Source organism: Felis catus, chromosome E1 (genome assembly GCF_018350175.1).
Source record: "Felis catus isolate Fca126 chromosome E1, F.catus_Fca126_mat1.0, whole genome shotgun sequence".
NCBI lineage: Eukaryota > Metazoa > Chordata > Mammalia > Carnivora > Felidae > Felis > Felis catus.
Window position 1 is genome coordinate 14,024,848 of NC_058381.1, and position 25,426 is coordinate 14,050,273.

A 25,426-nucleotide genomic window follows, 5' to 3' on the forward strand; every position below is an offset into this window, starting at 1 on the left:
CATAGCAGCTTTATCCATAATAGCCTCAAACTGGAAAGCACCCAGCTATCCCTCAAAGGGTGAACAGTTAAACAGACTGTGGTATATTTATACCATGGAATACTATTCGGCCATGAAAAGAAATAAACACTATTGATACACTTAAGGATTTGGATGAATCTCACTGAGGGAAAAAAAGCCAATCCCCAAAGGTTATATATTATATGATTCCATTTATATAACATTTGTGAAATGACAAAGTTTTAGAAATTGGAGAACAGATTAGTGGTTGCCAGGGGTTGAGGACTGGAGGTTGGAAGGGATCATGGAGGCGAAAGGGGGGCTGGCAGGGTTATGAAGGGGTCACACAGGAATCCTGTGTTGGTGGACTTCTCCTGTACCTTGACTGTGAAGCCTACACACATGATAAAATTATATACAACAGGGGCGCCTGGGTGGCTCAGGTGGTTAAGCATTCAACTTGGGCTCAGGTCATGATCTCACCTTCTGTGAGTTTGAATCCCGTGCCGGGCTCTATGCTGACAGCTCAGAGCCTGGAGCCTGCTTCAGATTCTGTGTCTCCCTCTCTCTGCCCCTTCCCCACTTGCATGGTCTCTCTCTCTCTCTCTCTCAAAAATAAACATTAAAAAAATTATATACAACAAAATACACACACACACACACACGACAGATGGTCACACGTGAAACTGTGGAAGTCTAGACAAGGTCTGAGGACTGTATCAATGTCAGTATCCTGGCTGTAATATTACACTACAGTTTTATGAGACATTACCTTTGGGGAAAACTGAGCAGAGATACACAAGGGCTCTCTGTATTATTTCGTAGAACTGCATGTCAATCTACATACAGCTAGAAATTAAAAGTTTAATGATTTTTAAAAAATAGAAAGCAAAGCTACAAACAGTAGTAAAGCCCTGTACTTATGACAGGCATAAGACACCACATGGCCCTGCCTGACCGACAGGCTCTGCCCACCGTGGCGGGATCGGCAAACAGCTGACGTTCTGCAAACGTCCACGGACAGCAAAGAACAGCTGCAGAGGATATGAGGAAACTCTAGTACACACAACCACTTCAAGGAGAAAGTCTCTAATAGGTGATCCTTCCACACCTCCTCAACACCTGCTTTATAACAAAAAAGAGCAGACCTCAGGTTCTATGCCCTCAATAAGCAACAGAATCTAGCTAGATTTTAATAACTCTGTTTTAACAATTCTGTATTTCTTTTTAGAACTACCTTCATTTCATTCAAGGGATACCGATTTTCTAATTAGAGTAGTGGCACATTTCCTTTAAACAAGAAAGACATTTAAAGTGAAAAAAAAAACTTTTTAAAGAAAATGTTAAGCAGTTAATAGTATAGGCGTGAAAAAAGGATAATCGAGGCATACGGTAGACAATACGATCTTGAATGTCATTTATGAATGTCTGAAGCTGGGGAAATACCGCTCTCTAGCAGGGGTCAGCAAACTATGGCCTCTGGGCCATGTCCAGCTTGCTGCCTGTTTTTATAAATAAAGTTTTACTGGAACTCAGCCAGGACAATTCATTTAGTTTTGTCGATGGTTGCTTTTGCACTACAAAGGCAGGACTGGGTAGTTGCAACAGAGATAGTATGGCTCATGAAGTCTAAAACATTAACTATCCGGCCCTTTACAGAGAGTGTGCTGACCCCTGATCTATATAGCATGCGGCCAAGGCATCAAACTCTGACTCCGCATGCTGTTTACCCCGCATCCTGAGGCCAGAATGTGGGAGAAGAGCCGCTTCCAGGCAATAGACATCTCGTACTGGAAAACAATCCAGCTTATGTACTTGGGGGATGCACCTCTTTGTAGGATTTACAGGTAGCCTGGTATTAGCATTGTCTTCATTTTTACCCTGGCTGTGAGTTTGACCATGCACTCAGGGAGGGGGTGTTAGTCATCACCGTATCCCCCAATGCACTTAGCACAGTGCCAGACAGACGGGAGAATCAGATGGGACTTACTTATATCCTAAGAACAGCACAGAGCTATCGTGCAACAAATGTTTGTACTAACTGCCCTGCGAATATAGGTTTGCAAAACAACTTTTTAAAAAGTCTTAAAAAAAAAGAAAAAAAGGACTTTTATCTCCCCACATGCCTCCACCTTGGCTCAGCAGCATCAGGTAAATAAACAATATACAGACTCCTTCTCAGAGGTGGATGGTTAATGTTCAGTAATTATAATTTTGCTGGAACACTGGATTGTAATCACCCGATGAGATCTGCTATGGTAAATTTCACAAGTGAAGAACTTTAATTGGGGGGGGGGGTGTATTAGCAGAGCTGTACAAAATAAATATGCAATATGGAAAAATAATTAGAGCAGCTACCTGAATAATCTCCTTCCAATTATAAGATTCATCCGTGTTGGCCTTTCGGCTCCTAAACTCTTTACTTAATTAGAATGTTTTTAAGCAAACACATGTCTCTCGTGGTCTAATAGCCTCACACAAGGAAGTCAGCTATCATCTAGGCAAGAAAGACATCATCACACACACACACACACACACACACACACACACACACACAAAACAAAAAAAACCCACAGATAATACTGAAAGATACAATCAATGTACCATAAGAGCATCAAAACTTTTGTCCATTATTTCACACAGCTAAAAAGTTATGAGTATTTCTATAAAATCACCATGCTAGGCCCTTAGATGATACCAAGATGAACCTTGGAACCTGTGGAACCTTCTTTCATACAACCTAGGTGAGGAAACACAGGTGTGTTCAAAGACCACTGCTCAGGATGTTAATAAATGTTCACGGTAGACAAGATGGGAAGTTTGTGGTCTTGTGGTCAGATAAGTATGGGACACACTGAGTTCAACAAATTTATAAAAGCTCTTTACCTTGGGGGTTCTTAGAGCCTGTAAAATGTTCCCACACGACTGCCCCACCCCCACGAGTCATTTGTTCACAGAGTACCTCACCAGGCTAGCGTCTCACGGAACATACTTTGAGAATCGCTCTGATCAACTAACCCCAAGGCAGCATGTAAGTGCTACAAGAGACCGAGGGGCATGAGCAGTGGTGTACTGATATATTTTTCAATCACCACTTTTCCAGCGAGGGAAAATGGAAGCCCTGGTTTGCCGATTTCCACGGCATAAATACTTCCACTGCGGTTGATCTCCAGCAACCAGCCTGACATGGCTGGACTCAGAGCGGGAAGAGAGGCACGCCATGCCCCAGCAATCTAAGGAAGTTCCGGGAGAAAAAGCTAACTCCCAGCTGGGAGAAGGACAAGCAAGGAGAAAGCAGCTTGTGTTGATCCATACCCCCCGACCCAGTCTGATTTTTCTTGTGACAACATAGCCCCCAGTTGAGAGGAGCCGCCAGGAAGAAGTCAAATTTACTGTATGGAAAACTATATTACCGTTTAAAGGATCTGCAGGCCTCCTTGTGAGAAGCAGCCCGCCTTGGCGATTCTGTCACCTCCAGCCTAATTCCTATGTGAAAGGTGGCTGCTGTATCCGGCACGTATAAGACCCTGCCGCAGGGCTCCTGTGCTTGGGGGGAGGCGAAGCGTCCCCAGGGAGAATCAACGCCATATGGCGACCAGTACAGATGTGTGGTGCTTACCTGCCTGGCTTTTTGATAAATGACCCCAAATTTGAATGTGTTGTTGACATCGTGCTCATCATAGGACACAATCATTTGGGAGGCCTGGGAAAATGTGGGGAGAAAAAAATCAGATTGTTTATTAACTCGGAGGCAAACAGATGGGGAAGCACCCATTTTGGTGGAGAATACGCCCCCCAGTGTGAGACATCCGTGAATATGGAGGGAGACAAAGGGTGAAGCCAGAAGTTACACCTAGCTCCCAGAACCAGGCTTCCCCCAGCGCGGCCAAACTTCTGGATCACCATTCCATTCCCATCCAGATCTGCAGGCCAAGATCTGGGCACACGGGGAACCCAGCAGGACTCAAGGAACGGGACTTACTCCAGTGCCTTAGCTGTGGTGTAAAAAGTGAAGCCAGGACCCCAAAAGTGGTCAGTGAGGAAGACGCTGGCTCTAATTACACCTCTGATCAGCAGTATGATTTTGAGCAAGGCACTGCTTATGCCTAGACTTCAATCCCTCTTACCCATCAAATGAAAGGCCTCTAAGGAGGAACATACAGCCCTATTACAATATGCAAAGAGGGGGGAAAAATTTTAAAAAAGAACCCCGAGCATTGGTTCTATCTAATTTTCTGTTTTGCTTCAGAGCTGGTATCCAGGGCTCAGAAGCACGAAACTCTAGATCTTGAACCCGCTGCTTTTACCTGTATAGCCCTGAGCATGCCACTTTACTTCTCTGGGCCTCAGTTTCCTCATCCGTTAAATGGAGACGTGTGGCTGTTAAGATTCAGTCAGACCGAGCACATAAAGTGCTGAGCACAGGGCAGCTATCATCATCACCATCAACGTAATCCTCCAGAAAGATTAGAGCTGAACCAGCTTGTTAGGAAAGGGGAGATCTGGGTGTTACTGGGATAGTTACTGGGATAGTCCCTGCAGTAAAAAGGAGGGAACTGACCGTGTGTTATACAACAGGAAGAGCAAGGCGTGACTGTCGGCTAGCATACGTGAGCCACTGAGGCTCTCAGCTGCCTGAGGAAATGGACACTTCACAGCTCCCCGTGGAACAGCACTGCTGCCCAAGCCCAGAGGGGGACCCCACTCCCGCACGGAATGAGTCAAGGGTGAAGAGCAGCTGTCCTGCCAGGGAAGAGGCATCCAGCCATGGAGACCTTCAAGGAACATTCTCAACCCTGTGGATTTTAAAACCTTGCACACATCTCGGCCAGATGAACACCGCAGCTGGACCAAGCAGCGCTTCAAATATAGAAAACACGAAAATACAGCGGCTCTTCCATGATCACCAGAGCTCGAGGCTTTCCAAGTTACAGAGAGACCCGTGCACATGAGCGTCGCTGGGTTCTCTCAGTGGATAGGATTCGACGACAAAAATTGCCAAACTTGTGGTTAAGCTAGGCCTTTAGGATGGGGCTTTAATGTGTGGTTAAACCTCACTAATTCAGCTTTAATTACAAGAGGGAGGGCACTCGGAGCGACAGAGTTCAGTGGAGGGCACTGGTAAGTGCCTGCAGATGCTCAGGCTAACAAGAGGTGTCTGAGAGAAGGGCTCTGGCACATTCTCTGGGCAGGAGAGGACCCTGTCATTAACTCAGCCACTGCACAGGGATAAATGGTGTCAAGCCCAACCGTGAACATTCAAGGCGTTTGTTCCAGGGCGTTCTGGAGGTCTCAGCCAGGACAGGGCCTCTCTTCCCCGCCAAACATCTCACCTCATGGTCCCTAGCTATCAGAAGTGGGACTCGGGGAATGGACTGAACCAGCCTCAGCAAGCCTCAGCTGCCCTGGTGTCAGCACTCACTGCACAGCTCTGTTTCCACTCCCGGGCCCTGCAGGCTCGTGAGGAGGCGCTCAGTACACTGGCTCTCTTCCTGTGGCCAATTTAAAGCAATTCACTGTGCGTGAGTGATTTAAGTCCTGTCATGCCATAATTGTTCTTGAGTGGATTTGTTGGTTTGTTAAGTTATTATTGCTCCTCTGCCCACTCCCACCCCCACATCATAACTGGGGTCAAGATCCGGCCAATCCTAAGGAAACTGATAACAGAGAACCAGCCAGTCTATTAACTAGGGCCGGGCAGGGGCTTGTAAGGCCTCAGAGCTGCAGTAACACTGGCAATGGGGAGCCATGATCTGGCCTTTTATTTCTCAGTGGGGTTCTGCCATCTGCCACCCTCAACCTCCATGATGGCAGACCAGACCTGTGCTAGCCCTCTAGCTATAGGTAGAATCACTCCCCACCTCAGTACTGGTCCCAAGGAAATAGGACCAGAGTAATGTGGAGAGGTCTACCACTCCACAATAGACGGGGACCAATTCAGGTGGGTCTTTACCCGGGCATGCCTGAGGACTGGTTCCCAGTGGACCAGTTTGCAAAGGAGTGAGCAGGGAGAGAGGGAGACATGGAGGTTTACTGGAAAACCCCCAACAAAACCTCACCAATATGCAGAGAACATCCTACAGAGCCACAGGTATGAAAGTCTGTTCCAAGCTCTAGAGCCCTGGGTAGGGGGAGGAGGTGAAGATCCTCACCTTGGGGTACAGGACAGCGTTGAATTTCAGCCCCACTGCGTCATCACAGAAAGCCTAAGCAGGAAGAGAGAGACACACAGTTCAGGGGCCGCTTCCACTGAAAACATGTGGGTTCCTCCGCCCACCAAGAGGAAGGGCACAAGAGGGCAGGACCTGCAGGGTCAGAAGGCCTGGAGTTGAGTCCTGGTTCTGTTCCCTAACGTGTGGCCAGGAAACTTAACTAGCCTTCCTGAGGTTTCCCGGTGAAGTGAGGCCACAGAAGGCATTCGGCACAATTCTGCCTGGCATTCCCACTCTCATCGGGTGGGTCCAACCCAACCCAACCCAACTGACCATCCTTCTCACTCCACTTCGCTGACTCAGTTCTCAAGTTCCCAGTATTCCAGAACAGTGACATGGGCCCCGCCACCAGCTGATTAACAGCTCCTTCCTTGAGGGGGTCCTCTATCTGGACCAATAGCCTGGCTATCCTCCAGCCCATCTCTCCTCTTCTGGGAAGGCTACCTGGCCACTCCACCCCTTCCTCCTCTCAAGTCCTACAGCACTCTCCATAGCCAGTCCTGTCTTCCCATTTCTCTGGTCCCCTGAACTGGCTGTGAACTTGGGGGCAGAGACCATGAGCAGCATCAGCTGTGAGGATGAGATGGGGAGGTTGCAGGGAAGATGAGGGCATCTGCCAACAGCCTTCCCCACGCCATCCATGCAGTCAAGGGCCAAAGAGTGTAGTGGCCTTCCCCTCTCTAAGGGCAGAGCCCTCTCAGGACAAGCCTGCACCCCCACCCCAGCCCTGGGCTAAAGGAGGAAGCCACCTTCTCACAGGGGTTGGTTTTTACCTTTGCAATCTGAGGGACGCTGGGCAACTTGCTCAGGCCAGCCAAGGGGATCCGCTCATGCACAGTCTTCACTTTGGACCTGCACATGTGAACGAGGGTGAGAAAAATGTGTCCACAAGAAAGGGAGTCCATCAGGAAAGGGGCTTGAGATGGTGCCTGAGATCACACCAGGCCACAAGGTACACTCGCTCGGTGTCTCCCTACAGTCAGACCTGCTGCATTTCACCCAACCCACGAGTTGGGTGCTACACCCAAATGGTGGGAAAATGGAATCTTGTCATTATCCTGGAGGAGGAGGACACTTAAAGAACCTGCCTGAGATACGGGAAATGCAAATAGTCGCCTTCAAATTCACCATGATTTTTGGGGTTGTTGTAGGGCTTGTGTTCTCCCAAAGAACCGGGCACAGCTTCTGGATACACGTGTGCTCTCACATGTGATAGAGCCTCTTATGAAAAGAAAATCTAAGATTTGAAAGTCTGGATTTACTCAAAATATAAATGGGATGAAAGTTGCTTTATAAAGGGATTTACCGTAAGACTCTAAATTTAGCCTGTTCCCTGATTCATTTAGCACATTAAGAAAGTGTTGAATTTTACTGAATGCTTTTCTGCATCTGCTGAGACAGTCATATGGTTTTTAATCTGTTAACCCGGTAGATTATATTTCTGTTGAGCCATCTTTTCCTTCCATGGGTAAAACTCACTTGCTTATGATGCATTGTTTTTTTCATATCCTGCTGACTTTAATTTGCTAATATTTTATTGAGAGTTTCACATCAATAGCAACAATGGTTTTTGGTTTTTTGTTTTTTTTACTTCCCTTCTCAGGTTTTGATATCAAGGGGTTATCCCAGCCTCATAAATTGCTGAGGAGTTTCTGATCCTTTGAAATCATTTGTATACCATAGGGATTTTCTGTTCCTTAAAGTTTTGCTAAAACTCATCTGTGAAATCTCTGGGCTTGCTGGGTTTTGGTAGGAGGATACTTTTGGCTACCAATTCCGTTATTTAACAGTGAATATTTAGGTTTTCCACTCCTGATTGAGTCGATTTTGACAATTTGTGTTTTTCTATATAATTACCCATCCAATGTGGGGTACTGGGTGACTCAGTTGGTTAAACATCCAACTTCGGCTCAGGTCATGATCTTGTGGTTCGTGAGCTCAAGCCCCACATCAGGCTCTCTGCTGTCAGTGCAGAACCTGCTTCAGATCCTCAGCCCCTCTCCCTCGCTCTCCTTCCCTCTCTCTCTGTGCCCCTCCCCTTGCCCATGCTCTCTCCAAAATAAACACTTAAAAAATAAATTATCCATCCAATGCATTGATATACAGGGGGTTTTGGCATTCTCTTAGAACTTTATCTGTACTTAAAACTGCACCCCTTCCTTCACTGCCGTAACATTGTTTGTATCTTTTCACCCTTAATCAGTCCTTGATGGGGTATACCGATTTTATTAATCTTTTCAAAGAGACAACTTTGGGTTTTGTTGTCTCTATTCCTTTTTATTGTTGCTTTCTACTTCGCTGAACTTGTTCTTGTCTTTTTTATTTTCTGCCTCCTATTTTCTTGGGGTTTTTTTCCCTACTATTCTTTTTCTAACTTCCTGATTTGCATGCCTACAGTTAATCTTTCTTCTTTTTTCACAAATGCAGTTAAAACTATACATCTTTCTCTAAGTACCACTTGAACTGCATCCCGCACATTGATAGGTAGTATTTTCATTGTCATTCAGTTCTAAATATTTTGTCAGTTCTGTTGTGATTTCCTCTTTAGCCCATGAGTTATTTAAAGGATTTTCTTCTTTTTTTTTTAACTTTCTAAATGTATGATATTTTCCTTCAGTATTTTAATTGTTGATTTCTAACTTAATTTTCTTATATTCACGGAACATAATCTGTATGTTATTTTAAGTTCGTTAACTTGATACACAGACATTTTTCAGGTTCTACGTTGGGCTTAAAAACAGTGTTGTTTTTGCTGTTTTGGTTGAATTAGGGAATGTATGTTACAAAATCAGATTTGTTAACTGCATTGTTCAAATCTTCTATATCCTTACAATTGTTGTCTGCTTGGTCCATGGAAGTGTGGAAGATGTTACTGAAATTTCCCACTAGAGCTGAACATTTGTTGATTCCTTATATTCCCATCAGTTTTTGCCTTTCTAAATTCAAGACTATATTGCTAAGTACAACTTCATGACTGTTAGATCTTCTGGGTGGACTGTTCTCTTTATCATCATGGGAGCTGAGCCCTCCGTGGGTCCAGGAACGGGCATATTTCTCTGCCCAGGTAATGAACAGATTCAGAAACAAAAAAATTAAGGGTAAGGCAGCTGGGAGTCAAAATAACTCCTTTGTTACTGATAAAGGCCACCCGGCTTAGTGTAAAGATGAAATGAGTCTCCTAAATGACCCCCAGGATTATCCACCAGGTCACAGGCAGTGCTGGGCAAGAGGCAAGCCTCCTCTGTAGGGGCCTGCCCAGGTGGGCCTTCCAGCACAGAGGGGCAGAGGGAGCACCCTGAGGGCAACTAGCTCTGAGCAGGAGAAAAAGGAAAAACCAGGGCTACATACTTCAAGTTCTTGTTCCCAAACTCATCTATCAGAGAAGGCAGAGAGAGCCAGGGATGTTACACAGAAATGTTCCCTCCACACAGCAGGAAACATCAGGACAAGTTACAAAGGAGAACACTCTCTTTATCCCTACCAATGCTTTTTTTTCTGAAACCTATTTTGTCTGATTTTAATGTTGCTACATCACTTTTCTCGGTTAGTATTTTTCCAGCATATCTTTTTCCATTTCTTTATTTTAAATCTTTCAATATTGCTTTTCTTTAGGTATGTCTCTTATAAGAAAAATACAGCTTGGGGCACCTGGGTGGCTCAGTTGGTTAAGCGCCCAACTCTTGGTATTGGCTCAGATCATGAACTCACAGTTTGTGAGGGCGACCCCATGTCCAGCTCTGCGATGACAGCACAGAGCCTGCTTCGGACTCTCTCTCTCTCCCTCTCACTTTACCCCTTCCCCATTTGCACATACTCTCTCCCTCTCCCTCAAAAATAAATAAATAAACTTAAAAAAAAAAGGGGGGGGTGCACTTGGATGGCTCAGCTGGTTGGCAACCAACTCTTGATTTTGGCTTAGGTCATGATCTCACCATCGTGAGACTGAGCCCCATGTCAGGCTCCATACCTGGCGCGGAGCCTGCTTAAGATTCTCTCTCTCCCTCCCTCTGCCCTCTTCCACTCTCTCTCCCTCTAAAAATAATAATAACAAAAAAATTTTAAAGGAAAATATACCCACTACCCTACAATCCAGTAATCAATTGCATTACTGGGTATTTACCCAAAAAATACAAAAACGCTAATTCAAAGGGATGCACCCTTATTTTACTGCAGCATTATTTACAACAGCCAAATTATGGAAGCAGCCCAAGTGTCCATCCATAGATGAATGGATAAAGAAGATGTGGTGCGCGCGCGCGCACACACACACACACACACACACAGGAATATTATTCAACTATAAAAAAAATGGATTCTTGCCATTTGCAGTTAACATGGATGGCGCTGGAGAGTATAATGCTAAGTGAAATAAGTCAGAGGAAGACAAATACCATATGATTTCACTCACATATGGAATTTAAGAAATAAAACAATTGAGCAAAGAGGAAAAGAGAGAGAACGAGAGAGAAACCAAGAAAGAGACTCTTAACTATAGAGAACAAACTGATGATTACCAGAGGGAAGGTGGGTACAGGGATGAGTGAAATAGGTGATGGTGATTAAAAGTACATTTATCATGATGAGTACCGAGTAATGTATAGCATTATTGAATCACTGCATCATACACCTGAAACTAATAGAACACTGTATGTTGACAGTATTGGAATTAAAATTAAAAACTGAATTTAAAAAAAGATGGCACAGAGGAAAAAAAGAAATATAGCTGTATTTTTCATCCAATCTGATAGTCTAGTGCATTCATATGCTAATTTAGTCTATTTATATTTATTGTTATCACTAGTGCACTTGGAATGATTTCTATTATTTTGTGTTTTCTATTACTCTGTGCTTTCTTTCCTTTTTAAAATTCCTCCTTTCCTGCCTTGAGTTTAATTTAAAATTTTTTAATTCTCTTTTTATCCCTCTGCTAATTTGAGCTATAGATTTTATTTCTATAACTTCCAATACAGACATGTATACATTTTCCCAACAAACTCTGCACTTCCTCACTATCTCTCTCCTGAGGAGGGAAAAGGAAACAGCAACTATTGAACTCTTCCCTCCCCATCGTCTTTCCTACTTTTGTTTATTAATTTAGTTCAAGCCTCTTTTTTCCCCATCGGTAATTAAATGTATCAACACAGTTTACCTATTTCTTGCCACTTTTTAGTTGCATCTTTTCTTTCAGTTTCTTTTTTCTTCCTGCTGAAGGACATCCTTTAGTCATTCTTTCGGGGGAATCTGAAAACAGTTTTATTTTGTCTTTGCAGATAGATTTTCTCGATATAGAACTTTAGATTAAAGGATTCTTTCTTTCTTTCTTTCTTTCTTTCTTTCTTTCCTTTCTTTCTTTCCTCCAACGTTTTAAAGATACTGTCCTAGAGTCCCATAGCTGATAGGAAGTCTGCTCACAACCTGGTTGTCACTACTTCATAGATGAGTGTCTTTATCCTTAGGCAGCTTAAAATTTTTTTCTTTCTCTCCGATGTTCCAATGTTCCACTTCAGTGTGTCCAGTGGTACTGTTTTGTTTTAAAATCATACTCAGCACCACAGTGTGTGCTTTCTTCAATTCTGAAATATTCTCAGCCATTATTTCTTTGGATATCTCTTCTCCACTGGCTTCTCTATTCCTTCCTCTGAAACTCTAAGACAAATGCTGGGACCTATCAGTCTATTATCCACATAGCTTCCTTCTTTTTTATATATTCTATCCTAGAGCTGTGCTGCGCTCTGGACGAATTCTTCAAGACTATCTTCCAATTCATGGATTCACTCTTTGATTCTGAATACATTATATTAGACCAGATTTTATCCCATGTGTTGAGTTCGAGCCCCGCGTCAGACTCTGTGCTGACAGCTCAGAGCCTGGAACCTGCTTCGGATTCTGTGTCCCCCTCTCTCTCTGCCCCTCCCCCACTCATGCTCTGTCTCTCTCTGTCTCCGAAATAAATAAACATTAAAAAAAAAAAAGAGTCAGATGCTTAACCAACTTAGCCACCCAGGCTCTCCTGTATTGAGTTTTTTTTATTTCAACTATTTTTTTTCCAATAATTCCAATTGTTTTCTTTTTGTACCCATGTGTATCCACTCATGGACTGTATCATAATTTATTATCCTGTTTATAGATGCTATTCATTCTCTACCTTTTTCAGATATAAGTCATTTTGAAAGTGTACCATTACTTGCATTTCATCAGCAGTAAATCCAGCTTTCATTTGTTGATGTGTTCAGCTGTCTTTCTTAATGTCAATTTCTCTGGGTGTTTTGGAACTTTCCACCCGTTTTCCTCTATCCTCAGTGCAAGTCACCCTGGTTCAGCTCCATCAGGTTGTTGGTTTGCACAGTACTGGAGGCAGCATTCACATTCTGCAACCAGGTGGCCTGTAGTCACATGATAATCACCTGACTCATCACAGCACCCTCTTGATTCATCTTCCTGCTTCTAGCCTTGCCTTCCCTCCAAGACATTACCCTTAATCTAGCCAGTGACCACTCTACAATGCACATCATATCATGATACTCTCCTTTCAGGAGCTCTCCTTTGGCTCACAGAATAAAATGTAAGTTCCTAGACATAGTCCATACATGATTTAGCTTTTTCTTACCTCTCTAGCATGAGCCCTCAACCTTACACACCCTCACACACATATATACATTCAGACACACACTCCACATTCAAGCTCTTATAAACTTTTTTCAGTTCTGCCATACCATCTATCTTTGGATCTAAAACAATTCAGGTCCATAAGAAGATGAGTGAGAATAAAAACAAGAATAAGAATACCTAACATGTAGTGAATGTTTTCTGTAGCCAGGTAATAAGAGATGAGCTTATTCCTTACATTAGCCCTACCCCTGGAGAATGTCCGGCACATATTAAGCCTTGATTAAACAAGGCTTTATTTTTTATGAATAGGCAATAGCCCTTTTTGTCATACTGACTGCTTTTTTGCCTCAAATTCTACTGTTTCATATTAATATTGCAACTCTACCCTTTTGTATTTGTTATAACTTTTTCTCAACACTTTTCTTTTTAAATATACTGAATTACTTTCTTTAATAAAATAAAGATACATAGATTGATCCATTAGTGGGGGTGGGGGGCGGTGGAGGCATGACTCACACTGAGAATCTTTGCTGTTTAATAGTGAAATTTAACTCATTTATATTTATTATATATTACATGTATTCAGACTTCTATTATATTTATTCATGTTCCTTTATGTTCTATCTTTTGCTAGATGTTAACGTTTTATCTTCCTTTATTTTGGAATGTTTTCATTCTAATAGTGATTTTATATCCATGGAATATTACATTTTCATCAAAATATGTCCAGCTATTAGTTTCCTTTCATTGACTTCATCTGATATTGGGTGAACCATTTTAATCTGCAGATTTAAATCTTCAATTAGCTTAAGAACATCAATTATCCACAAACTTAATTCCTGCTCACTATTCCCCACATTTATTATAATTTGCTCATCATTTTAGAGTTTCTGTGTTTTCCTCTGAATTATGTGAAAGCTTGCTCTCATTATTAATAACTGGGTTTTCCACAAAGTAGATTCTTCTCTTTACTGCTTCTAATATCATTTAAAATTCTTTTTAATTTTTGTTAAGTTTATTTATTTTGAGAGAGAGAAAGAGAGACAGAGCAAGCGGGATAGGGAGGAGAGAGAGAGAGAAAGAGAGAGAGAATCCCAAGCAGGCTCTGCACTGTCAGCACACAGCCCAATGCGGGGCTTGAACTTATGAACCATGAGATCATGACCTGAGCTGAAGTCAGACCCTCAACCAGCTGAGCCACCCAGGTGCCCCTCATTTAAAATTCTTTTTGGCAGGGGTGCCTGGGTGGCTCAGTCAGTTAAGCATCCAACTTTGGCTCAGGTCATGATTTCACGGTTTGTGAGTTCAAGCCCCACGTCAGGCTCTGTGCTGACAGCTCAGAGCCTGGAGCCTGCTTTGGATTCTGTGTCTCCTTCTCTCTCTGCCCCTCCCCCACTTATGCTCTATCTCTCTCTACCAAAAATAAACAAATGTAGAAAATAAATTAAAAAATTTTTTGGCCATTTTTAGTTTTCTTATGTTCTTTCTTTAATTTACCAGCAACTTTTTCATCTCATTCTGTCACCTTACTTTATCTTTTGTATTTTTTTTCATATGGTTTATTTTTTCTGGAAGTTTGCTGAAAATACAAAGTTAATAGGTATCTAAATCTGGTTGGCTTTCTGTAGTAAATAATCCTTTCTAAAATTTAGTTAGTCCCTACCTTCTAAATGCTAGGGTATGCCTTTTTAGATGCAGAATCTTTCCTTTCACCAACCTGTGAGGCGTTTTTGTCCTCCCCTACTTCTTTACATCCAAACTTAAAAAAGAAGAAATCGACTCAGACTTGTTATTCATTTCCAATTGTGGATAGATTCTTCTTGGCTACCTTCATAGCACATACAGAAGCTGTCAGAATACACTTCTCAGATTTTAGGCTGGAGAGCTAGTTGTTTTAAGACATCAATTAAATAATCCAGAATCCTACAAAGAATGAGGAAGAAGCTGGGACAGGAGTCACTGCCAGCAGGGGAATGTCACCTCTGCATAATTTCTTCTTTGTGTCTGGTAAAGCTTCTAAAGCTGTAGGGCCAATTTTCTTATGTCTGGTTTTCAATTTGGCCTGGCCATCACTCCAAGTGAGATTAACGATTGTCCAACTTCCTAGCTGGTGTATGGCTTCTCCCTGCCACCCCAGGGTTTTCTATTTGGGAAAGCCACATTTGAGATTGCTCATGGGCTCCCCAGGGGATTGATTTCAAATGCTGCTGACCTACAACAACAAAAGTGGTTCCGTGTGGAAAGACCCCTGACTGTTCCAAGGCTCCTGCTCACTTCTAAAGAGTATAGGACTCGGGATGCCTGGGTAGCTCAGATGGTTAAGCGCCTGACTCTTGATTTCACCTCAGGTCATGATCACAGTTTGTGGGATTGAGCCCTGAGTCAGGCCCTGCACTGACAGCACAGAGCCTACTTGGGATTCTCTCTCTCTCTCCCTCTGCCCTCCCTCTGCTCATACTCTCTCTCTTGCTCTCAAAATCAATAAACATTTAAAGAGTACAGGACTCCCCCAGAATTCCTAATTTCATATATCCCAATGCTACACTGCTCTGTAAGGAAGGTGAGCTGGGGCTCAACTCTCAATACCATCCACATTATAGTCCTAACTGCCCCATAGATTATTTTAAAAATAGTCAATGTAAAAAAAAATATTCAATGTGTGTGGTGTGCTCCTGACATCTTTCTCATGTTTTCAGTTCTGAAGCAACATTTCAAATAAGATACAGTATTGGAGTATTGGAAAAAGGGTGTTAGATCCTTGTGTTCAATTGTGTTCTTACTCAGAAATCCTACCCAGTTTAGGTCTGATTTCTATTTTTTTTTATTAAAATTTTTTTAACATTTATTTATTATTGACAGACAGAGCATGAGCAGGGGAGGGGCAGAGAGAGGAGGAGACACAGAATCCGAAGCAGGCTCCAGGTTCCAGGCTCCAAGCTGTCAGCACAGAGCCCGACGCGGGGCTCAAACTCACAAACCACGAGATCACGACCTGAGCCGAAGTCGGACACTTAAGCAACTGAGTCAGGCAGCCACCCCAAGGTCTGATTTTTATTAAGAAAGAAAATAATTTTCTTTATAGAGAGTCACCTAGTTCAAAATCCTATTTGGAGTTGGTGATCCACATATTACTCCCTCAAAAAATTTGCTCTAGCAATTTAGTTAACTTCTCCCTGCCTTGCAAATATGATTTCTAGCCAAGTGAACCTCCATAAAGAAAACTGCTTCCTTCCTTAATAAAAAACCAAGACTGGATGGGTGCTGACAACTCCCTTGTACCACCTCCACACACACCCCTCTCCCACAGCACGACTGTGTGCCCCTGCTCCCTCCCATATTTATCTCAAAATTTGGGCAGAAAAAAAAAAATGTTACTGCTTCTTTCAAATACCATCAAGGACTTCCAATTGGATTCAACGAATATGGACTGGGAGCTTGACAGGTTCACAGCACTCTGCTAAGCACTAACACTTGGCCTTCTAGGCTTCTCCACCAGCCCACCAGGGGCAGAGATAAATAAGATACAGATTCTCTGTCCTCCCACAGCATCCTGTGCATAATACCTGTGACACGTAGTAAAATCCTCTGCTTTTTTCTACTAGACCATAAGCCTTCAGAAAACAGACCACAACTCAGCCATCACTGCATCCCGGCACCTATCACACTCCCCGGTACAGAGGGGGTTTTACAAAACATGTTAGTTGAACAAAACAGAAACCAGTCCCAGATCCTGCCCCTGAGGAGAGAGGTACCATGGCTTAGCTGTAAATCAGTGCTCCCGCTGTGACCACTTTCCATCTCAGGGAACCCTGCACACACACACAGATGCTTTGGGATCTATCTTCCCGACTGGATGCACGCCACAAGCGGTGCTCTGGCAAACCCTCTCCCAGGGCGATTTGGAGTTGTATCTCAGCAGAAAGAGCCATCTCTATTTTCCCTTCCAAAATTCTTCAGAGCCACGGTCCCAGCCAGACAGAAAGGCAGGCGGGGGTATGGTCTAGGTGACCTTGAGACTAGGATACCACTCTGACTCCCACAGTTGGCCGGCTGGCATAAACACCTGGTCTCCTTGCTTAGCAACTCAACAGAGCCCCAGGATTCCAGCCAGTCTGTTCCCCACCCCCCCACACACACACACACCCAGACCAGACTGGTCAGACTGGTATTTCTGGGTCCCTGCCACTAGAGGCGTGGCCTCCAACGGTGCAGCAGCCCCACCTGAGAATGATCCGAAGGTACTCAATGCCCTCTGCCTCCTCATACTTGACGGACAGGAGCAAGTTCCCCAAGCTGCTGCCAGTACAGTAAAAGTTTAGGTGATCCTAGAAAGAGAAATCAGGTATTAACAGAGTAGGAGACCTTCCAGACACGGCTCCCCCAAATCACCTTTTTTGCCCACAGCAACGAGGAAGAAAGGCAAGGATGTTGTGGCTGCTGTTGATGGGGGGGTGGGGGGGGAGGAGGAGGAGGAGGAGGAGGAGGAGAAAGAGAAAGATCACAGGACGGGATTCCAACTGCGCAGTCATCGCGATGTACCAGGCACTAGACTAAGTACTTAATACCCATTGACTCCTTAAATCCTGACCACAACCTTATGGGAAGATGACACCATCATGCCCATTTCATAGATATGTAAACCGGTGTCCAGAGAGGCTAAGTAACTGCCCAGGGTCACACAACTAGTAAGGGACAGATCCAGTGTTCAAGCCCACCTTGAACGCTGGAGCTCAAGTTCCCCTCCACAGGACCCCACATCCACTTTCTTGCTCCCAGGAGGAAGCTCTTCCTGATTCCGACTATTTGTGGGAATAAAACTAGGAGGAACTCTGGCTCCTCCGCCCATGGGAAGCTGGGAGCTGCTCTGGACAGTGGGCCTCTCTCAGGCTCGGGGAGCCCACCCTAGATCTGCCATATCAGGGTGGGGCCCTGGAATCTGGATTTGAACAAGTTAGGATGGAGGTTCTGATGCAGCTCCCTCCTCCCTGTGAAACTCTGCAAAACTGTCTTAGACTGGAAACTTCCGGAATCTGCCCTTGGGACTTCCGAACCAAGCAAGTCTGAAGAGCAGAATATATTTAAAGAAATGTAACTTTGTCACTTTTAAACACTCAGAGGCTCACAGCACATCACCCTGGGGACCTGCTGGAGTGAAGACAGGAGAGATTTGTACTATGTACACGGAAACAAAGACTTCCAAGGTGTGAGAACATATTTTCTCCTTCACCCCCAAACGCTCCCCATCCAGTCACCTCCGTGAACATTTGGTGGGGGTGGTGCCCCCAAGGACCCATCACACTGAGCCTTCCTGACTTCTGCACACCCCCTGTACCCTCGCCCAGGAGCAGAGCCAGTCGGACCTCCCCAGCCAGGACAGCAGGACAGTGGCAGGCCCTAGGAAGGGGGCAGGCCCAGGAAGGAGAAGAGACAGGGAGAAAGGGGCGCTGGACGAGGCTGGTCTAGGTGCATTTCCCTGCCTGCACCAGCAGCTATTTCCACCCAGGGGCCCTCAGCCTCACCTTCCCTAGGAAGTGCCTGCGGTAGGCCCTGGCTTCGCCCTTGCACTCGAGCTTATAGCCAAATGTGCTGGGGCTGAGACTGTCCTCTTCCTCCTCCTCACAGATGCTGCTGCCAAGGGAGGTCGGTGTCCCCACATTCTCCGGGTCTTCGATCCAATAGCCCCCAAACTGGGGCAGGACAATCAGGGGGTACGGGCCTCCCTTCTCCACAACCTGGAAGCAGAGAGAAAGTCTTGCACTGTGGCCCGCCCTGGCTCTACAGGGGGAGCGAAGGAGTGGGGTGCCAGTGGTGGTACTCCCCCACCTCTGAACTGTTCCACGGTGGAGGCCCCTGTATTTGAGGCCTGTGTTTACAGTAACACAAACCCCAAATTTAAGCCCAACAACCTCTCAGCTTCGCCGACCCTGGAGCACCGAAGTTGCAAGGCTGTGATCAGCACCCCAGTCTCAACGTGGCAAAATGGAGGTCACAAAGGTGAAGTTCCAGGCCTGAGGTTCTCTCCCACGTGGGACGGAGCAGGGGCCATCAGCCCCCCCCGCCCCGGCCAGTCCCATCCCAGAGCTGAGACCCAGCACAGGCTGCAGTGTGGCCAGGGGGCTCCTACCTCATCAATGCTGGGATATGGGATATAGTCGTCCTGCAAGACAAACCAGACAAGGCGACCGTTAGCCCCAGCAGTGCCCGTGAAGTGTGATGGCTGTTTCCATTCCCCTCTCCTGAGTCAGGGGTGGGGGTTGCCTGGCAGGCTGCACGAGAGCTTTAAGAGCATCAAAGGGAACACCAGATGCAGAACGGCAGAGAGGGAGCTCTGGCAATCCGGCTTCCCTTGAGTGCTTCCCCAAAGTGACAGAACCTGAACGCAAACCTGGCTAGCTGAAGGTGCACTGCACAAAGGCTCTGAACTTCGCGCCTTTCACCCCTTAGGAATGAGGGCAAAAACAGGAGGATGGCTCCTGATTTCACCCAGCCCCGCCTTCGGGCAAGGGAGCTGACTTCCAAGTGACGAGCTTCCCTGGGCCTTGGGAAAGGAAACTGCAGCGGAGGAGCAGAGCCTGGAGCCCAGAGCCTCATACCCCTAAATGCCGTGTGCGGTTCTTTTGCAGGAGCAGGTATAGAAGATCAAGGCTGAGCCACAAGCCGTAGGTCTCGCTGAAGGCCTCCATCCCCACCCCCTAAAGCTGCCCTATAGGCATCAAGCTAAGGCCCCCTTACTATCCACCGCGCCCAGTCAACACAGGCGCAGCCACTTAAGTAGCTCTTGGTGGAAGTCAGGTGGACGATGGCAGACCCCAGCACGCCGGCTGTCCCCTCGTCGGGCCCACAGGGCTGCCGCCTCATCCACACAGCCCACCTTGTTCTTCTGGGGTCCCGGCTTCTGCTCTTCAAGCTTGATCCCCTATGGCAACACGGAAAAGAGGATTCATGAAAAAGCAAAGGTCACATAAAAGGGGCCAAATGGAGGGTTCGCTTGAGATTCGCAAGCCCCTGCCTTGATGGGGTTGGTAATAATAGCTACAGCTGATTGTGCCCGGTCCTTACACATCACACACCTTGTCACACTCAGTCCCCACAGCAGCTCCAAGTAAGGCAGTAGGGCAGGCAACTAAGAGCACAGGCTCGAGCTAGATCACCAGGGTTCAAATCCCAACACTGCCCCTTAGGACCTTGGGCAAGTCACAAAACCTCTGTGGCACAGTGCTCCCTTCTGTAGAACCCAAACGGTAATAGCAGCTACCAGTGTGGTAAAGGTTAAATGTTGATGATGTTGGTTAAGCCCTTGAAAGAGTGACTGGTTTGGCTACAGATAATTATTACCATCATTCCCAGGGAGCAATATCATGCCGGCACTGAAATCTCTCTGCCAGGCTCTTAGGACCAGTAGGTACGGGGCAAGGATGGGAACCCACGTCCGAATGGTGTCAAAGCCGGCACTCTGGACCTGGTGCCCCCACAGCTGCCCTCCCTCCTTGGGGGCCAGACCCACAGGTGACAGGCAGGGGGCCTGGCGCTCATTCATTTCTGGGAAGCAGTGCCTTGTCCTGTGGTCCTATGGTCCAGATCTGACTTCACTGGGTTTTTTCAAGACAGGAGCACATAGTTAAATTAGACTGTTTGAATAAATTGAGTAAGGGAATGAGAAGGTGGGATAACTAGGACAAACAGGTCCCCTCTGGAGAGAAGACCATCCTAATCATAACATAATGCATGGGGATTTTAAGCTTCCTCAGCGCGCCCTCCCACGGTTGTCTCCTTTGAAGCCCTCAGCATCTTTATACCAAAGGGAAACTGAGGCACAGAGAGGCGGCTGCTTCTGCTGTTGCACAGCTACTGAGTGGCAGGGCCTGGATTTGAAGCCAGGCTGTCTGTCTAAGCGCACAATCATATCCCATAGGCCTTGGAGCCCAGGGCTCCCGCTCACTGGCTGGATTTAGACTTCGGCTTCTCCGGACTTCTCTGGGCTGAGTCACCCTGCAGCATTGCTCAGGAGGGTGTGGGAGGACCCCTCCCACCGGACAGGTGCTCCTCTCCCCACACAGGGAGAAAACCACCTGGGTGGCCCTGCAGACCCTGTCCAGGGAGGCAAACTGGGCAGATGGGGAGGGGGGTGATGTCAGAAGTTTGTTTTGTTTGTCCTGCATTAGTCACCCCTACCTGGGAACAGCCCCTGGGCAGGAAAGCAAACCTCCTCCCCACTCCTCCCCTCCCCGATGACACAGAGCCATCCCCCAGCTCTGGGCCCTCTCCTCTCCTTTCCATGGATCTGCCTTTGCAATCAGTATTATCATTAACCCCCCTTTTTCCTCACCATGAAGAAATCAAGGATCAGACAGGTAGAGTGACTTGACCAAGGACACTCAGCTACACAGTGCCAGGGTTAAAACTTGAACCCAGGACAAAACGGACCTCAGTCTCGGTTGCTTCATAGGGATTGTGCCCTTCTTCCAATTCCTCCACTGTCAGGGGATGGCGGGGGGGTGGAGGGGAGGTCAGGAGTCCCAGATCTGAGTTCCAGCTCTCCATGACTCGCAGAGTGCCCTGGGCACTGACTGCTCTGAAAGTCAGTCTCCACAACCACAGCGTGAAAAGAGGTGGCCCACGCCCAAGGACAGGATCTGGCCACACCACGCCACCTGCTTCGCTCCCACTATTTCCCCATCTATGAGTTTTGTACATACAGAAGAGCTGGAAAGTGTGGGCCCCTTGGAGGCCGGGGCCCAGCGGGCAGGGACCTAAACCCCAGGCAGTTGGATTTCAGCCCCTGGCCATCTCAACGGAGATGGAACAGGCAAGCCCTCGGGTGTCTGCTGCCACAAACGTACAGAGCATAAAAACCAAACCCCTGCCCTCAGGAGGGTCCCAGTCTAGTTGAGAAGTCAAGCCCAGCAGCCTGGACACAGAGAAGGCAGACCAGCAGGAGGCCAGTTAAGTAGGGCTGAATTATGTACTGGGAGAGCCCTTTGCAGGGGAGGCGGGGGTCTCCAGCTGGGGGTGAGGGATGGATAGATGGATTGTGGGACCAAACGAAGAGAAGGCAGGGGGAGCTGCAAATCCCCTGACAGCTTCCCAGAGTGCCAGGATCTCATGGGCTCCGGTGAAAATCCCAGCTTTACGCCAGGCAGCAGAGCACGTAGCTGCGCACGGTCTCCCACCCCTCGCTGCCAAGGCACATGCCACCCCTGTTTCCACAACCCGACTGTAAGTCCCTAAATGTATGTAAAATCGGTCTGCAGTCCACACACTGCTGGAGGATCTTAGTAACTTCTGGGTGATAATGACACAACCACTACAATACTTCTCCCTCAAATGGTCCCTCCCCTCCCCCATCAATCATTAGGGAGACCTGGCTTTCCTGTGAGCAGTGTCTCCACCTGCATCACAGGACCGCAGTGGCACCCTAACTGCCTCTCCTCCAGAGCTTCCACACCATTACCATGGAATCTTTCCCTGAACCTGTAGCATCTACTCAGGGTAGAAAGCATCATAACATAATGGCTAAGCCTTCTGACTCTGAAGCTACTTACTACCCACAACCCTTGAGTGCTTTAAGTAAGATCTCTGTGCCTCAGTTTTCCCACCTGTGAAAAGAAGATAATGATAATAATACAGCTGCTTCCTGCGGACTTTTCAGGAAGAAATGAGCTAAGACTTGTTACTGTCTGAGCCGAGAAAAGTGCTTAAAACACATGTGCTACCGGGGCGCTTGGGTGGCTCAGTTGGTTAAGCATCTGACTGCGGCTCAGGTCATGATCTCATGGCTCGTTTGTGAGTTCTAAGCCCCACATCAGACGCTTTGCTGTCAGCACAGAGCCCTCTTTGGATGCTCTGTTGCCCTCCCTGCCCCTCCCCCACTAGTGCTGGCTCTCAAAAATAAACTTTTTTTTAATTTTAGGGGCCCCAGAGTGACTCAGTCAGTTAAGCGACCTACTTAGGCTCAGGTCATGATCTTGTGGTTCGTGGGTTCGAGCCCCACATCAGGCTCTGTGCTGACAGCTCAGAGCCTGGATCCTGTTTCTGATTCTGTGTCTCCCTCTTTCTCTGCCCCTTCCCTGTTCATGCTCTGTTCACGCTCTCTCTGTCTCTCAAAAATAAACATTAAAAAAATTTTTTTTTAATTTTTAAATACATGTGCTATTGTCAGCGTCTTCTTCCCACCCATATCAGTTAAGCCTTCTGGACGTCCCCCCAAACCCCCCAGGGCACCAGTTCTTACCTGTGAGCCCTGGCCCCTTGGTGAGGAATAATTATAAAGTGCCCCCCAAATCCATTTTGAACACTGATTTTTATGCAATGCTTATCAAGTATTTACATACATTATTTCATTTCATCCCAACAACTGTGTGCGTGGGTATTTCTATTATTATTTATAAGGGCTGCGGCATGATTTATAACAACAAATATTCTGGTCTTCACCCATTCCTGGCACAGAACTCCTACAGCCTGTTGAATCTCGTAAGTGACGAGAGCAATGGGAGCATTCAGGAGCATCTTTTGCTACAATATTTGGTCTTTTGTCCTTGGTTCCTGAAACAGCTCCAGAGCCATAAAGGTGAAAGCAAGAAGGTTATTTATAAGTTTGTTAATGAGGTTGACTTTTGGGACACCCCTAAGGATGGAGCTGGTTGCCAGGGGAACCAACCACCACTAGAGGCTCCAAACCTTCAGTCCCACCTCCCCAACCTCGCGGGAGGGGAGAGGGGCTGGAGGCTGAATCAATCTCCAGTGGCCAATGGTTTAATCGATCATGCCTAAGTAATAAAGCCTCTATAAAAAACCCAAATGATGGGTTCAGGGAGCTTCCGGGTTGGTGAGTACATGGCCGCGCTGGGAGAGTGATACATCCAGAGGACACAGAAGCTCTTCCCGGCCTTCCCACATACCTTGCCCTCCACAACTCTTCCATCGGGCTGTTCCTGAGTTATATCCCTTTATAATCAATTGATAATCTAGTAAGTAAACTGTTCTGAGTTCTCTGAGCCACTCTAGCAAATGAATAGAACCTGAGCAGGGAATCATGGGACCCTCAAATTCATAGCCTGTTGGTCAGAAGCACGGGTGACAACAGACTCGTGGCCGGCATCTGAAGCGGGCAGGGGGCAGGCTTCCGGGGCAGAGACCATACCCTGTGGGATCTGACGCTCTCTCTGGGAGACAGTGTCGGAATGGAGCTGAACTGCAGGACACCAAGCTGGTGTCACAGAATTGTTCGGTGGGGGGGAAACAACCACACATTTGGTGTCAGAGGGAGGTGAAAACAGTGCTGTGAACAGATAGAAAACAGGAGCCGGAAGGCTCAGAAAAAGGAAGGAACTTGTACTAGCAAGTGTTAGGTGCAGGGTTTGACCTCGGGTGGGTCTCTCACCCGAAGCTCTGCCTCCCAGACTCAAGATGCGCCCCTAGGAAAGGGCTTTCTTTTTCTGACTTTCTTCCCAACCCATCCCAGGAACAACGGACCCTTTCAAGCCCTCTCCACATCTGTGAGGTTGTGTATTGCATCTGCTCTACCGGAGGAGATTTTTCTGTTTTTTTCCTTCAGGCAGGAGCTTCCCAGAATCCTCCTGCTGCTCAGCATGAAAATGGCCTTAGGTAGTTCAGGCTATGAGTTCTCTCTTCTTCTCTTCCCTTCCCTCCAAGGCTCCCAAGTTCTGCCTGGTGTCGTATCCCCCAAGGTCACTACAGCACGCCCGCCACCCATGGTTCAGCTACCCCACTCTGGCGAAGCTCACCTGCATTTTCTCCAGCATCTCAAAGAACTCCGCAGACTGAAAGACACAAAGAAGATACATCAGTCAGGAGGTCTGCTGAGAAAGCCTCCTTACCAACTGTCTGCAAACTTAGCCCAGGGCTTCCCAGGGGATGAGAGTCATTTGGATCAAGAGAGAAGGTAATTTGATTTTGCCTTTGCAGGGCTGGAGGGCCAGAATGCCCCATACAACAAAAGAAAAAACGAAACATGCGCAGGCTGGCGAATGGCCCTGGGGAGAGCAGCCGCTCAGTCTCTGTCAAGAGAGAGGAGTCTATAGGGCCCCTGGGAAAAGCCAAGTTCCCTAAAGCACCTGTCAGCCCCAGGATGAAGCCTCCAGAAGGAGTCATGTTTGGAGTATTTTCAACCCAACAGTGAGGCCAAGGAGTCCAACACAAGTAGCTTTCCAACTTTAGTAGCAACAGAGCCCTCCAGGGACCCTGGCCAGGGCAGCCATGGGGGCTTGAGCTCCAAATGTGCCTGCCCCTGTCCCCTGCCCCCAGAGCACCTCTTTGGGACCCTGGAGCTTGTGAGCAAAGCCTGAAAACGACTGAACTGCAGCCTCCAGGGACCTGGAGAGATTTTTTTTTTAATCTCGAACTATGTAAATCCAAATCTTTAACCCACTTTGGTGCCAGCCTTTGTAAATTCCAGGTAAAGGCAAAAAGGAGAAACAGGAAGTGGAAAAGGGGGGCGGGGGGGGGTGAGTGGCTAAAAGCTCTGCCCTAACAAAATGCATGCAGAGAGCTCTCAGCAGCTTCCCCTCCATAGAAACAGCTACACTGTCTGGTCACAACATCACTGCCCACATCGGGGCACTGGCAAGCCGTGAGTTAATGAGCAC

The 25,426-nt window shown here is 46.7% G+C and overlaps 1 protein-coding gene across 11 annotated transcripts in view; it reads right to left on the bottom strand.

The window, feature by feature from the left end:
* RAP1GAP2 (RAP1 GTPase activating protein 2) overlaps positions 1-25,426 on the bottom strand; it is a 225,421-nt gene that overhangs the window by 37,773 nt on the left and 162,222 nt on the right. For all 11 annotated transcript variants that reach the window (XM_023244673.2, XM_019817338.3, XM_045045366.1 and 8 more), the window contains 8 exons: positions 24,566-24,601; positions 19,693-19,737; positions 18,946-18,978; positions 18,341-18,553; positions 17,043-17,146; positions 6,986-7,064; positions 6,153-6,206; positions 3,620-3,703 (listed from right to left, as the gene is read on the bottom strand). In XM_023244673.2, coding sequence (XP_023100441.1) covers positions 3,620-3,703; positions 6,153-6,206; positions 6,986-7,064; positions 17,043-17,146; positions 18,341-18,553; positions 18,946-18,978; positions 19,693-19,737; positions 24,566-24,601 — 648 coding nt within the window. The remainder of the gene's footprint in view (positions 1-3,619; positions 3,704-6,152; positions 6,207-6,985; positions 7,065-17,042; positions 17,147-18,340; positions 18,554-18,945; positions 18,979-19,692; positions 19,738-24,565; positions 24,602-25,426) is intronic.